Source organism: Barbatula barbatula (genome assembly GCF_947034865.1).
Source record: "Barbatula barbatula genome assembly, chromosome: 19".
Lineage (NCBI taxonomy): Eukaryota > Metazoa > Chordata > Actinopteri > Cypriniformes > Nemacheilidae > Barbatula > Barbatula barbatula.
This window is the reverse complement of record NC_136782.1, coordinates 18,951,718-18,965,160: the sequence shown is the minus strand read 5'-3', so window position 1 is coordinate 18,965,160 and position 13,443 is coordinate 18,951,718. Positions and strand designations below refer to the sequence as shown.

General features: G+C 36.7%; 1 protein-coding gene across 1 annotated transcript; it reads left to right on the top strand.

Moving 5' to 3' along the window:
* Window positions 1-4,587: 4,587 nt before the first annotated feature.
* Window positions 4,588-5,460, top strand: LOC306908091 (C3a anaphylatoxin chemotactic receptor-like; the record flags this gene model as incomplete). The annotated part of the gene is made up of 1 exon (XM_079480679.1): window positions 4,588-5,460. One exon carries the CDS (start codon window positions 4,588-4,590, stop codon window positions 5,458-5,460), a length of 873 nt encoding a protein of 290 aa, XP_079336805.1.
* Between the last annotated feature and the right edge of the window lie 7,983 nt (window positions 5,461-13,443).

The following is a 13,443-nucleotide window of genomic DNA, read 5'->3' as shown; positions in this document are numbered from 1 at the left end:
GCTGTGCTTTCTGTAATGTTTGTAAAAACCAAAGTGGCTTTATTCAAGTTAATATTCGTAAAAGCTTATTCAAATAACTTTTTGTGTCTGATATTTAATAAATTAAGTACACATGATAAATTCAAAAGGGATTTTTCCTGCTGGATCCTCATCCATTATATAAATCATCTGTATGTTTGTGTGGCTTTTATCCATCTGCTGCAGCATCCCTTATGTCATTGTTCACGCTGTACGGGAGTTAAAACGTGGATCTGAATTCTGTGTCTACATAACTTCTATAGTGTCCTGATGTCTCTGTACAGATACAGGTTTATTGATGTTTTTTTGCTTCCCTTCTTGATCTTTGCATCTTCAAACAGCTATCGCCAAACGCCTTCAAAGAACAAAGCATCTTAGGCCTTTACGGGGTCATTATTTGTGTACAACAGTTCAACAGTTGTGTTACATAAGTGCAGTTAAGAATCATTGGCGTGCCAGTGTCACGAGGAAACTGTGTGCGGCAGGACATTTTGTAACTGGCAAAGTAGTTCTACAGAAGCATATTTCCATATATACATCATCACACCCAGTTCTAATCTTCCATTCATATAGGGAAAGAAGCACATTGTGCAGAGACATTGTTGTTGGCTTTGTCAGTATCTACCTGAAGAGTCTTACCCATTTCCTTTGTCTTTACTCTTTCACATTCTTTCACGGTCCGGTCAAACACATCTCTCACAACCTTCAAAAAACGACTTAAAATTCATCTCTTCTGTGAATACTTGACAGACAGACAAATAAAAAAATAAAAGACATAAATAAATCAATAAATCAATAAAAAATAACCCTCTCTAGGTGGCGTCATTGTTCAGCTAACATCCGTCGTGGATGGTGTTCTGCTGCCTGGTGTTGAGGGCTGGTGCCTATTATATTGGCTGCATTGAAAACCGCTCGATTTCGCCGCAGTAAAACTCCTTTACCTCTTGTTACATTACCGCATGTGTGGCTGCTGTCTTCCTGGCTGCGTTGGGGTGCTGTTCTGACGATTGGACGAGGCGTCCTCTGCATAGGGTTTTCAGATGTAGAGCAAGGCGTTAGTACACTTTGTAGTGTGTTGTTGATGCATGTCGTGACGCTCCAACGCTGCTGTTTTGTCGTGCTTTGTTTTGTTTTGTTTTGTTTTGTTTTGTTTTGTTTTGTTTTGCTTTGCTTTGCTTTGCTTTGCTTTGCTTTGCTTTGCTTTGCTTTGCTTTGCTTTGCTTTGCTTTGCTTTGCTTTGCTTTGCTTTGCTTTGCTTTGCTTTGCTTTGCTTTGCTTTGCTTTGCTTTGCTTTGCTTTGCTTTGCTTTGCTTTGCTTTGCTTTGCTTTGCTTTGTTTTGCTTTCTTTGATTTATATTTTGGTTACGTTGCTAGAAGTCCAATCATTTTGTCTTAATTTGTTTTCGTTTGTTGCTAGACCACGGTGTCGCTTAGGTTGCAAGTTTGCTCTGCTTGGCTAGCTGCTTGCTCACTTCTGAGCGCATGTAAACCTGTGGTGTCGGGTTTCCCATTCTTATTTTCACGTTTGTTGGAAAGATTAATTATATTTCCTGTGTGCATACCCTTTTGGACTTGTTATTTTCTTTGTTTGTTTAGTATATTTGTTTATTTTGGATTATCTGTGTATATTTGTGTTGCCCACGCTTTGGGTAATCACAACTGGTTTTGTTGCTTTAGAAATAAGAATTGTATTATCCTTTTCTCTTGTCGATTTTGTTATAAGTAATTATTCTTTATGTTTTGTTTGTTTCTAGGAGTTTGGGAGGACCGGGGGGGGGTTTGCAGGCTGGTGCGGCCATATACCAGAGTTCCTTAATTGCTTGTGTGGTTTTCCTGTTCTTTTGTGGTTTAGGTTTTGTCCTTGCTGTGAATTTCACATTTGAATTTGATTTAATTGTAGCACGTGTAGCTCCTTTGGGAAGCTGGACACCTAGCCTGCCTCCCTGCTGGCGATCCCCAGACTCTGGTCGGCAGATCTAATCAAACTCTGCGATTTTAATGTTTTCTAACCCATGCTGTTATTTGCATTACCGATTTTAAAAGAGTGCATGGGGTTTTTCCCAAATCATTGATTAAAATAAATTATATTTTGATATTCCCGTCTCATTGTCTTCAGTCAATTAGAAATCTAACCTGTGTGTCTGAGTTTATATATTTCCCAGATGTGCTGGGTGGCTTAGTCGGTTATATCAATTCCCTTTCTTGGTTTATTGTACCTTCCTTCCCCTCCCCTGAGCTTTGGTCACAGTAGCAAATTCTTAATGTTTTAAAAATGAAAAGATTAAAACATGGATTACTTTCACTGAATTCACAGAAATATGTACAGTTAGTAAAAAAATTCAGCTGCATTCATTGTTTAGAAATCCTTTACTAACATTTCCATTGGCAGATTTTATTCCAACAGTTTAAATTAAAAATATGTAAATACGTCTGCCATTTTTTACTGAATTTACATAATGAAATAAATGACTAAATTAAACCGATTGAATAACAGTACAATAGAGTAAAGTGTTGTGCTCAGTTAAATAACCATTTAAGTGATAAACTATGCTAGACTCCAGCATGTCTAACAACATCTTAACACACTTTACAGAAACAATCATTGTAATCATAATTTGAACAGGTTTGGAGAGGTCTGTGTGTTTGTGTGGCTTTTATCCATCTGCTGCAGCATCCCTTATGTCATCGTTCACGCTGTACCGGAGTTTAAACATGGATCTGAATTCTGTGTCTACGCAAGATCTATCAGTGTCCTGATGTCTAAGTACAGATACAGGTTTATTGATGGCTTTTTAAATCCCTTCTTGATTTGTTTAATATAACCTCAATAATTGAAATGTACACAAAAGTCCAACATAATGTATCCCTTGTTTTTTGCTGTGAACACTCAGTATCTTCAATGTAGATAACACAAATAAAACACGGTTACACCAGGAAGATTTACACTGTGTCACACAAGTGCAAGTGCAGAATAACTGGATTGACAGTGTTCAAGAAAAAATGAAGAACCTCTTTAGTTTAAACTGGAAGCATCGGCATCAGCCACAACCGCCTCTCGCTCTCTCGCTGCCTTAAAGGGGCTGATGCACAAAATAACACAAACTAAACTCTGCACAAGGCACATGAAAAACATATGAAAGAAGAGAATTCAACATCCATTTCTTTTCTCTTTTTAAATAAACTAGTAAAGAAATAAAATATAATAGTGAATTAACAAAATGAAGGTTATAATACTATGGGTAGTAGTAATGCCAAGTTTTAACAGTAATATGTGCATTTTGCTGTCATAAACCAAACATCTTTTCTAATTATAATATTGCCACACTTGATATATATAGATACAGGAGATGACCGGTATTGATAAGTAATGTTGTTTCTGTTGTGACCAGCCATGGAAAACTTGTCCTTGCATTTAACATTCAAAGTAGTTTTACAGAAGCATATTTCCATGATCATCATCACCCCACCTCCATCTTCTATTCATATAGGGAAACAATCACACATTCTTCTTGCAGAGACATTGTTGTTGGCTTTGTCAAAATCCACTTGATAACAGGAGAGAAAGAAAATGAGTAAGTATTCACATTTATGCTTTAACATTATGTTTGCCTCTTGAAATTTTGTAATTTCTTTAATGTTTTCTAAATGAAAAGATTAGTAACATGGATTACTGTTGCTGCGGGTAAATTGTTTTATTCATTTTTAAATGCAAGATTCATTATTTGTCTGCATCTTTGCTTTGGTCAAGACTGTGTGCTCGACCACTTCAGTTGAAAGTTATCTGATCTCATAGAAGTCTGAAATGAACAGTTAGTACAAGAGTCAGCTACAAAGAACTCATAAACATATTTTTCAACAATTACTATTTTCGTCCTTATTTGATCTTCACATCTTCAATTTATTCTCAATGCAACATGCTTTATTAAAGTTTATTTATTTTTGAATACCATGAAATACTATTCGGATTGTGTTGTTCATCTTTTTTTATTTTTGAGATAAATGTTGTCATTTCATGTCATGTTAGTTCATAGAATGAGACAAAAATTATAATTTTACTAAAACATGTACCCATAAAATTGTAAATTGTTTTGGGTTGGCCTCAATGTTTTCTGTGCCAATGAATAGCTCCTACCCCTTATTACATCTTAACACGTATAATAAAAGACTAAGAAGCACATAATGTTGATTTATTGTCACAGTATTTAAATTGGCTTCAGAAGCTCTAAAGAGTGACATTCATGTTTATGCATTGGACACTTTGATCCAAAGAACTGATAATGACAGAAAATACACCTTTCATTGTTTACCAACATGTGCACTTTCTGATAATTGAACCCATAAACATGTTGCTAATGATTAAAATATTTAATCTATATATAAAATATAAATCAAGTCATAAACTGAGTGCATGTTCAGTGAATAATATGATGTTGATCAAAAAGTCAGGCTTGTGTTTCACTGTAATATTGAAGTGTTCTTGTCTCTCTGACAGATGGCACCACTTTGGAACCACAAAATCTTACTACAGTCCAAATAATGGCCCCCACAGAGCGGATGGGCTTATCAATCATGGAAATCGTCACAGTATGTGTATTGATTGTCATTTTTCTCACGGGTGTGATTGGAAACGGTCTTGTCATCTTTGTGACCGGCTACAAAATGAAGACGACGGTCAAATCCATTTGGTTTCTCAACTTGGCGATAACAGACTTCTTTTTTATTCCAATTTCGGTTTACTTTATTGTTGTTATCTGTGACATTAGAGTTAGTGAAAACATTATCCTCTATAAATGTGGTTATTTTATTTTTGTGCTAAACATGTTTGCGAGTGCTTTCTTTCTGACAGTTATCAGTCTGGATCGATGTCTGTGCACATGGGTGGTCGCGTGGGCTCAGAATAAACGGACTCTAGTCAAAGCCAGAATCATCTGTGTGTTTGTGTGGCTCTTGTCAATCTGCTGCAGCATCCCGTTTGCCATTTTTATCTCTAAACCTTACAGGCAATTTAAATCCTTTGAACACTATATCAATTCACGCATGTCTCTGTACATATACTTAACAGTGGTGGGCTTTCTAACTCCCTTCTTGATCATCACATCTTCATATATAGCTATTGGTGTACGAGTAAGACGCCTTCCAGGAGGAAATCAGATTCGGCTATCCCGGGTAATATTTGTGATTTTGGCCTTTTTTATCTGCTGGTGTCCTTACCATGTTCTATGGTTGTGTTTAATAAGTGCAAGTAAGAATCACTGGAGTGATATTGTTGTAGAGGATCTTTATAAAGCACAGCATTTTTTAATCTTCCTGGTTTTTCTGAACAGTTGTCTGAACCCCATTCTCTATGTGTTCATGTGTGACGAGTACAAGACAAAACTAAAAACATCTCTGCTGCTGGTGTTCGAGGGGGCTTTTACTGAGGAGAATCTGTATTTAAGTTAAATCTCAAACCTCTTAAAGTACAGTCAACATGTACCAAGCAGACAGACAGACAACAAAACTGTCTGCACTTCCTCATCAAGTCAATGCAGGTGAAGCTATTTATGAGGTGATAGATCAATCTACAAATATCTTACTTGGGTTCTAGTTAGATTTGTAATCGTGACCTACTCACAAATTGTTATTCTAATGTTCTTATACACAAGCTTTATATTGTAATGCTGTGAGTGCAAATGTTATTTTTGTTATTGTCTTTTTAATCGTCCTTATGTGTAATAGATTGTACTCTGTTAAACAGTTGTCTATAACTTCTAAATATAAAGACCATATTATACCAAATCATGTTGTTGATATTACAAATCTTTTATACATCTTAAATACATTTATTCATTTGTTTGGACTTAAAATTGAGGAAATGTGACTAGTCTACGAAGGCGATAATAATGAATTGTTCCAGTAATAGAAAGTTTCAGATACAGTGTTAATATGGTATATACCAGCATACAGAGAAAATCAGAATAGGATAGAAAGAGAGCTAATAGATATTTGCTAAAAGGGGTCATTCGACACGGCTAAAACATATTGTCATGAACGTGGATGAGGGGAACGTGGTGGAAGAACCCAAGTGCAGGCAGACACAGGGATGAAGGGATTAACAAAGACTTTAATATAAAACACGGCAAAAAAAACATCCACGATGGGAAAACACTAACTAAACTTAATACCAAAACTGAAAACAAATACTTCCCACAGGGGGGGCAAAAATAAACAACCAGGAATAAAAACAAGGAACTAGGAAACATACAAACAATCCAACAGGAACTAGGAAACATACAAACAATCCAACAGGAACCAGGGAACTAGGGAACTAGGGAACAGGCAAGACAAGACTTAGGTACAGGTACAGCATACAAGTATAACAAACGAGCACAAGACAATAGACAAGAGGGCATTTTATAGGGAGACTAACAAAGGAGATAACAATGGGCAGGTGTGGGTACTGAAACACTCAGGGAAGGTTAACGAGACAGAAGGGCGGGAAACACTGACGAGACACGAGAAAGCACATGGCAAGTCAGAATCAAAACAAAGCCATGTCTTTCTCACACAAAACCTAAGGCTATGCCATGACTCCGCTGCAAGACCAAGAATAAACATGACATGATGGCGTAATCATGACACATATATTTTGTTTGCTTTATATGTAATACAATGTGTATACACGATTGAAGGTAAAAAATCGCTGGATTGTCCACATATCGTGCATGTTTGTATCTCCTCTTTGCCAGCGTGACTCGAGCAGGGTGTAAAGGATTGGTTAAGAGTATTTGACTATAAACAAACAACCATATACATTTACATTTATGCATTTGGCAGACGCTTTTATCCAAAGCGACTTACATAGCATTATCTTATACATTTATACATGGGAATGTGCAATCCCCTGGGATCCAACCCACAACCTTGCGTTGTTAACACAATGCTCTTAGCACTCAGCTGGTAGCATCTTTGTGACCGGCTGCAAAATGAAGGCAACAGTCAACTCCATTTGGTTTCTCAACTTGGCGATTGCAGACCTAATTTTTATTTTGTTCTTGGTTCGTAGCATAGTTTTTTCCTTTGACAAGATAACATGGGCTTCAGGTGACTAAATGGTCCAAATATTTGTTCTTTCTGACAACGCAAAAAATGCTTGCGAGCATTTTCTTTCTCATCAGTCTGGATCGATGTCTGTGCATATGGGTGGTCGTGTGGGCTCAGAATAAACGGACTCTAGTCAAAGACAGAATCATCCTTTTTTTTTTGGTTTCTATCCATCTGCTGCAGCATCCCGTTTGTCATTGTTCTACATAACTTCTATCAGTGTCATGATGTCTCTGTACAGATATAGGTTAACTGCTGGCTTTTTGCTTTCCTTCTTGATCTTTGTATATGCAAACATAGCTATCGCCGTGCTGGCCAAGTTTTACGCCTTTAAAGAACAAAGCATCTTGGGCCTTTACGGGGTCATTATTTGTGTACAACAGTTCAACAGTTGTGTTACATAAGTGCAGTTAAGAATCATTGGCGTGCCAGTGTAACGAGGAAACTGTGTGCGGCAGGACATTTTGTAACTGGCAAAGTAGTTCTACAGAAGCATATTTCCATCTATACATCATCACACCCGCCTCTAATCTTCCATTCATATAGGGAAAGAAGCACATTGTGCAGAGACATTGTTCCTTTGTCTTTATTCTTTCACATTCTTTCACGGTCCGGTCAACCACATCTCTCACAACCTTCAAAAAACGACTTAAAATTAATCTCTTCTGTTAATACTTGACAGACAAATAAAAAAAAGACATAAATAAATCAATAAAAACTAACCCTCTCTCTTCTCTCAACAGGTAGTGGTCTAGTTTTTGTTGAGACTAGTAACTTTGTATTAGCATCTATTGTACGATTGCTCTTTTATGACATATCGCTTTTTGCTCCCTGAACTCTTTGTAAGTCGCTTTAGATAAAAGCATCTGCTAAATGACTAAATGTAAATGCTATAATATTATGTCGTCCTCATGTAATGTAGCAAATTCTTAATGTTTTAAAAATGAAAAGATTAAAACATGGATTACTTTCACTGAATTCACAGACATATGGACAGTTAGTACAAAAGTCAGCTGCATTCATTGTTTAGAAATCCTTTAGTAAAATTTCCATTGGCAGATTTTATTCCAACAGTTTAAATGAAAAATATGTAAAGACGTCTGCCATTTTTTACTGAATTTATATAATGAAATAAATGACTAAATTAAACCGATTGAATAACAGTACAATAGAGTAAAGTGTTGTGCTCAGTTAAATAACCATTTAAGTGATAAACTATGCTAGACTTCAGCATGTCTAACAACATCTTAACACACTTTACGGAAACAATCATTGTAATCATAATTGGAACAGGTTTGGAGAGGTCTGTGTGTTTGTGTGGCTTTTATCCATCTGCTGCAGCATCCCTTATGTCATCATTCACGCTGTACCGGAGTTTAAACATGGATCTGAATTCTGTGTCTACGCAAGATCTATCAGTGTCCTGATGTCTAAGTACAGATACAGGTTTATTGATGGCTTTTTAAATCCCTTCTTGATTTGTTTAATATAACCTCAATAATTGAAATGTACACAAAAGTCCAACATACTGTATCCCTTCTTTTCTGCTGTGAACACTCAGTATCTTCAATGTAGATAATACAAATAAAACACGGTTACACCAGGAAGATTTACACTTCTTTAGTTTAAACTGGAAGCATCGGCATCAGCCACAACCGCCTCTCGCTCTCTCGCTGCCTTAAAGGGGCTGATGCACAAAATAACACAAACTAAACTCTGCACAAGGCACATGAAAAACATATGAAAGAAGAGAATTCAACATCCCTTTATTTTCTCTTTTTAAATAAACTAGTAAAGAAATAAAATATAATAGTGAATTAACAAAATTAAGGTTATAATACTATGGGTAGTAGTAATACGTTTAACAGCAATATGTGCATTTTGCTATAATAAACCAAACATCTTTTCTTATTATAATAATGCCACACTTTAGATATATATAGATTCAGAATATGACGGGTATTGATAAATAATGTTGTTTACAGTTCTGTTGTGACAAGCCATGGAAAACTTGCATTTAACATTCAAAGTAGTTCTACAGAAGCATATTTCCATGATCCTCATCACCTCCACCTCCATCTTCTATTCATATAGGGAAACAATCACACATTCTTCTTGCAGAGACATTGTTGCTGGCTTTGTCAAAATCCAACTGATAACAGGAGAGAAAGAAAATGAGTAGGTATTCACATTTATGCTTTAATATTATGTTCGCCTCTTGTCATGCAGTCATTATTTAATGTTTTCAAAATATTTTTGCTGCGGGTAAATTGTTTTATTCATTTTTAAATGCAAGATTCATTATTTGTCTGCATCTTTGCTTTGGTCAAGACTGTGTGCTCGACCACTTCAGTTGAAAGTTATCTGATCTCATAGAAGTCTGAAATGAACAGTTAGTACAAGAGTCAGCTACAAAGAACTCATAAACATATTTTTCAACAATTACAATTTTCGTCCTTATTTTATCTTTACTTCTTCAATTTATTCTCAATGCAAAATGCTTTATTTAAGTTTATTTATTTTTAAGTACCATGAAATACCATCTTTTTTTTTTTGAGAGAGAAATGTTGTCATTTGTTCATAGAATGAAACAAAAATTATAATTTTACTAAAACATGTACCTATAAAATTGTAAATCGTTTTGGATTGGCCTCAATGTTTTCTGTGCCAATAGCTTTATAACTCCTACACCTTATTACATCTTAACACGTATAATAAAAGACTAAGAAGGACATAATGTTGATTTATTGTCACGGTATTTAAATTGGCTACAGAAGATCTAAAGAGTGACAATCAAATTTCATTGTTTACCAACATGTGCACTTTTTAATAATTGAACTCATAAACATGTTGCTAATGATTAAAATATTTAAAGTGTTTTGATGAGTTTTTAGAAAACTGTTACAGAAAATATAAATCAAGTCATAAACTGAGTGCATGTTTAGTGAATTTTAAACCTAATATGATTACAAAAAGTCTGGCTTGTGTTTCACTTTATTATTGAAGTGTTCTTGTCTCTCTGACAGATGGCACCACTTTGGAACCACACAATCGTACTGAAGTCCTAATAATGGACCACACAAGGACAGACAGGATCATTGGAATCGTCCGTGTATGTGTAATGATTGTCATTTCTCTCACGGGTTTGATTGGAAACGGTCTTGTCATCTTTGCGACCGGCTACAAAATGAAGACGACGGTCAAATCCATTTGGTTTCTCAACTTGGCGATAACAGACTTCTTTTTTATTTCAATTTTGGTTTACAATATTGTCGAAGTCTTTCTTAATCTTTCTTATTATCAAAGCAGTCAATATGCCTATATATGTAATGGTATATGTTATTTTATTTTTATGATAAACATGTTTGCAAGTGCTTTCTTTCTGACAGTCATCAGCGTGGATCGATGTCTGTGCACATGGGCGGTCGTGTGGGCTCAGAATAAACGGACTCTAGTCAAAGCCAGAATCATCTGTGTGTTTGTGTGGCTTTTAGCCATCTGCTGCTTTATAATCCCGTTTTTCATCGTTATGTGTAAACAATATCAATCCTTTGAACACCATATCAATTCAGTCATATATCTGTACATATACTTTACAGTGGTGGGCTTTCTAACTCCCTTCTTGATCATCACATCTTCATATATAGCTATTGGTGTACGAGTAAGACGCCTTCCAGGAGGAAATCAGATTCGGCTATTCCGGGTAATATTTGTGATTTTGGCCTTTTTTATCTGCTGGTGTCCTTACCATGTTATATTGTTGTGTTTCATAAGTGCAAGTAAGAATCACTGGAGTGATAATTTTGTAAAGGATCTTTATAAAGCACAGCAATTGTTATTCTGCCTGGTTTTTCTAAACAGTTGTCTGAACCCCTTTCTCTATGTGTTCATGTGTGACGAGTACAAGACAAAACTAAAAACATCTCTGCTGCTGGTGTTCGAGGGGGCTTTTACTGAGGAGAATCTGTATTTAAGTTAAATCTCAAACCTCTTAAAGTACAGTCAACATGTACCAAGCAGACAGACAGACAACAAAACTGTCTGCACTTCCTCATCAAGTCAATGTCAGGTGAAGCTATTTATGAGGTGATAGATCAATCTACAAATATCTTACTTGGGTTCTAGTTAGATTTGTCATCGTTACCTACTCACAAATTGTTATTCTAATGTTCTTATACACAAGCTTTATATTGTAATGCTGTGAGTGCAAATGTTATTTTTGTTATTGTCTTTTTAATCGTCCTCATGTGTAATAGATTGTACTCTGTTAAACAGTTGTCTATGGCTTCTAAATATAAAGACCATATTATACCAAATATTTTTGTTGATATTACAATTCTTTTATACATCTTAAATTACATTTATTCATTTGGTTGGACTTAAAATTGAGGAAAAGTGACTCGCATGGGAAGGCGATAATAATGAGTTGTTCCAGTAATACAAAGTTTCAGATACAGTGTTAATATGGTATAAACCAGCATACAGAGAAAATCAGAATAGGATAGAAATAGAGCTAATAGATATTTGCTTAAAGGGGTCATTCGACACGGCTAAAACATATATTTTGTTTGCTTTAGATGTAATACAATGTGTTTACACGATTGAAGGTTAAAAATCGCTGTTCCCTTTCTGTCGGTCTCTCGACGTTGTGTCGAACCGACAGATGGGGTTCGCCCTTGAGAACCAATCATCTTCTGACTATTTTGAAAAGGCCAATGAAATTGGCGAAAGAAATATGCATGCCGGGCTCCGCCCCCGGATATCCGGGTATAAAAGGGGAGCCGGCATGCTCATTCATTCACCTTTTGTTCTTCGGAGCCTTCGCATCGAATGACTAATGAAGCTGATATCTTGACGTGGTGCAGCGGTTTGTCCCTTGCAGTGATCATCCCCCCCGGCGTTTCAGCAGTTCCAGAGGTGTTCGAGAAAGAGATAATTTCTAAAAGAGCAAATTTCTTCAGCGTGGCATGTCCCGCTGCTCTCGTGGTTGCGACTCCCTCATCAAGGAGGAGGACGGACACGATGTCGTGTCATAAATGAGCAATCGTACATTCATTCATTCATTTTCGGCATCAGCCACAACCGCCTCTCGCTGCCTTAAAGGGGCTGATGCACAAAATAACACAAACTAAACTCTGCACAAGGCACATGAAAAACATATGAAAGAAGAGAATTCAACATCCCTTTATTTTCTCTTTTTAAATAAAGTAGTAAAGAAATAAAATATAATAGTGAATTAACAAAATTAAGGTTATAATACTATGGGTAGTAGTTATGCCTAATAAGTTTAACAGTAATATGTGCATTTTGCTATAATAAACCAAACATCTTTTCTTATTATAATAATGCCACACTTTAGATATATGTGACCGTGCGAATGGGCCTATATGATGAAGAGTGTCAAACGCAACAGCCAGCTTCTTAAAAGATTCTTTATTTGTGACCACGCCACACAAAAGTAACGCAGCATTAAAGTCTGTGGAGTTTCCCTTTTCGTGAAAGAGGATGAACAATATTTAAAGAAAACAATGAAAACCCAAAAGTAGTTCACAAAAATATCACTTCACAAATAAAATAACATTAAATTTCTCTTGGAAAATAAAGTAAAGAAATAACCCCAAATAAACAACGGTAGTGACTTGTATACCTTTAAATAAAACAAAACACAAAAATGTTCAAATAAAAGAATAAGCCACTCACATTTCTTATATCAACCATAAACAGTTACGTTATGTTCATCTTTTTGAACAGACTTAAAACAACATCACTGCTCAAACACACTTTACACAGAGTAAATGTTTCTTAATTTAATAATTTCTAAAAGAGCAAATTTCTTCAGCGTGGCATGTCCCGCTGCTCTCGTGGTTGCGACTCCCTCATCAAGGAGGGGGACGGACACGATGTCTGCGTCAGGTGTTTGGGCATCCAACACGCTGAGGCAGATTTCGTGGAGGCATCCTGCCCGCACTGCGGGCGGATGACTATACAGACGTTGCGGTCACGGGTGGCTGCGCTCTCTCGAGAGCCAGCCACCACCTCGTCTGCTTCCCGCTTTGCGACCGCAGTGGCCACGGCCCTGCCGTCAGTGGTGGCGAGCAGCTTGGGTGGCATGGGGATTACCGTGAGCGTCAATCCGTCAGCCGATGGCTCAAGGACCATTCACGCCACGTCTTGCTCGTCTGTCCGTTCCCGGGAAGGCGGTACCACACCGTCTTACTCCTCCGTCACGCAATCGGACACGATGCGTGCCGACGATGAGATGTCCCTCGCAGCATCGGTGGGCTACCTATTGGCGATTCCTTCAAGCCGTCTCCTCCGCGAGATAGAGTTCAGGAAAAGGCA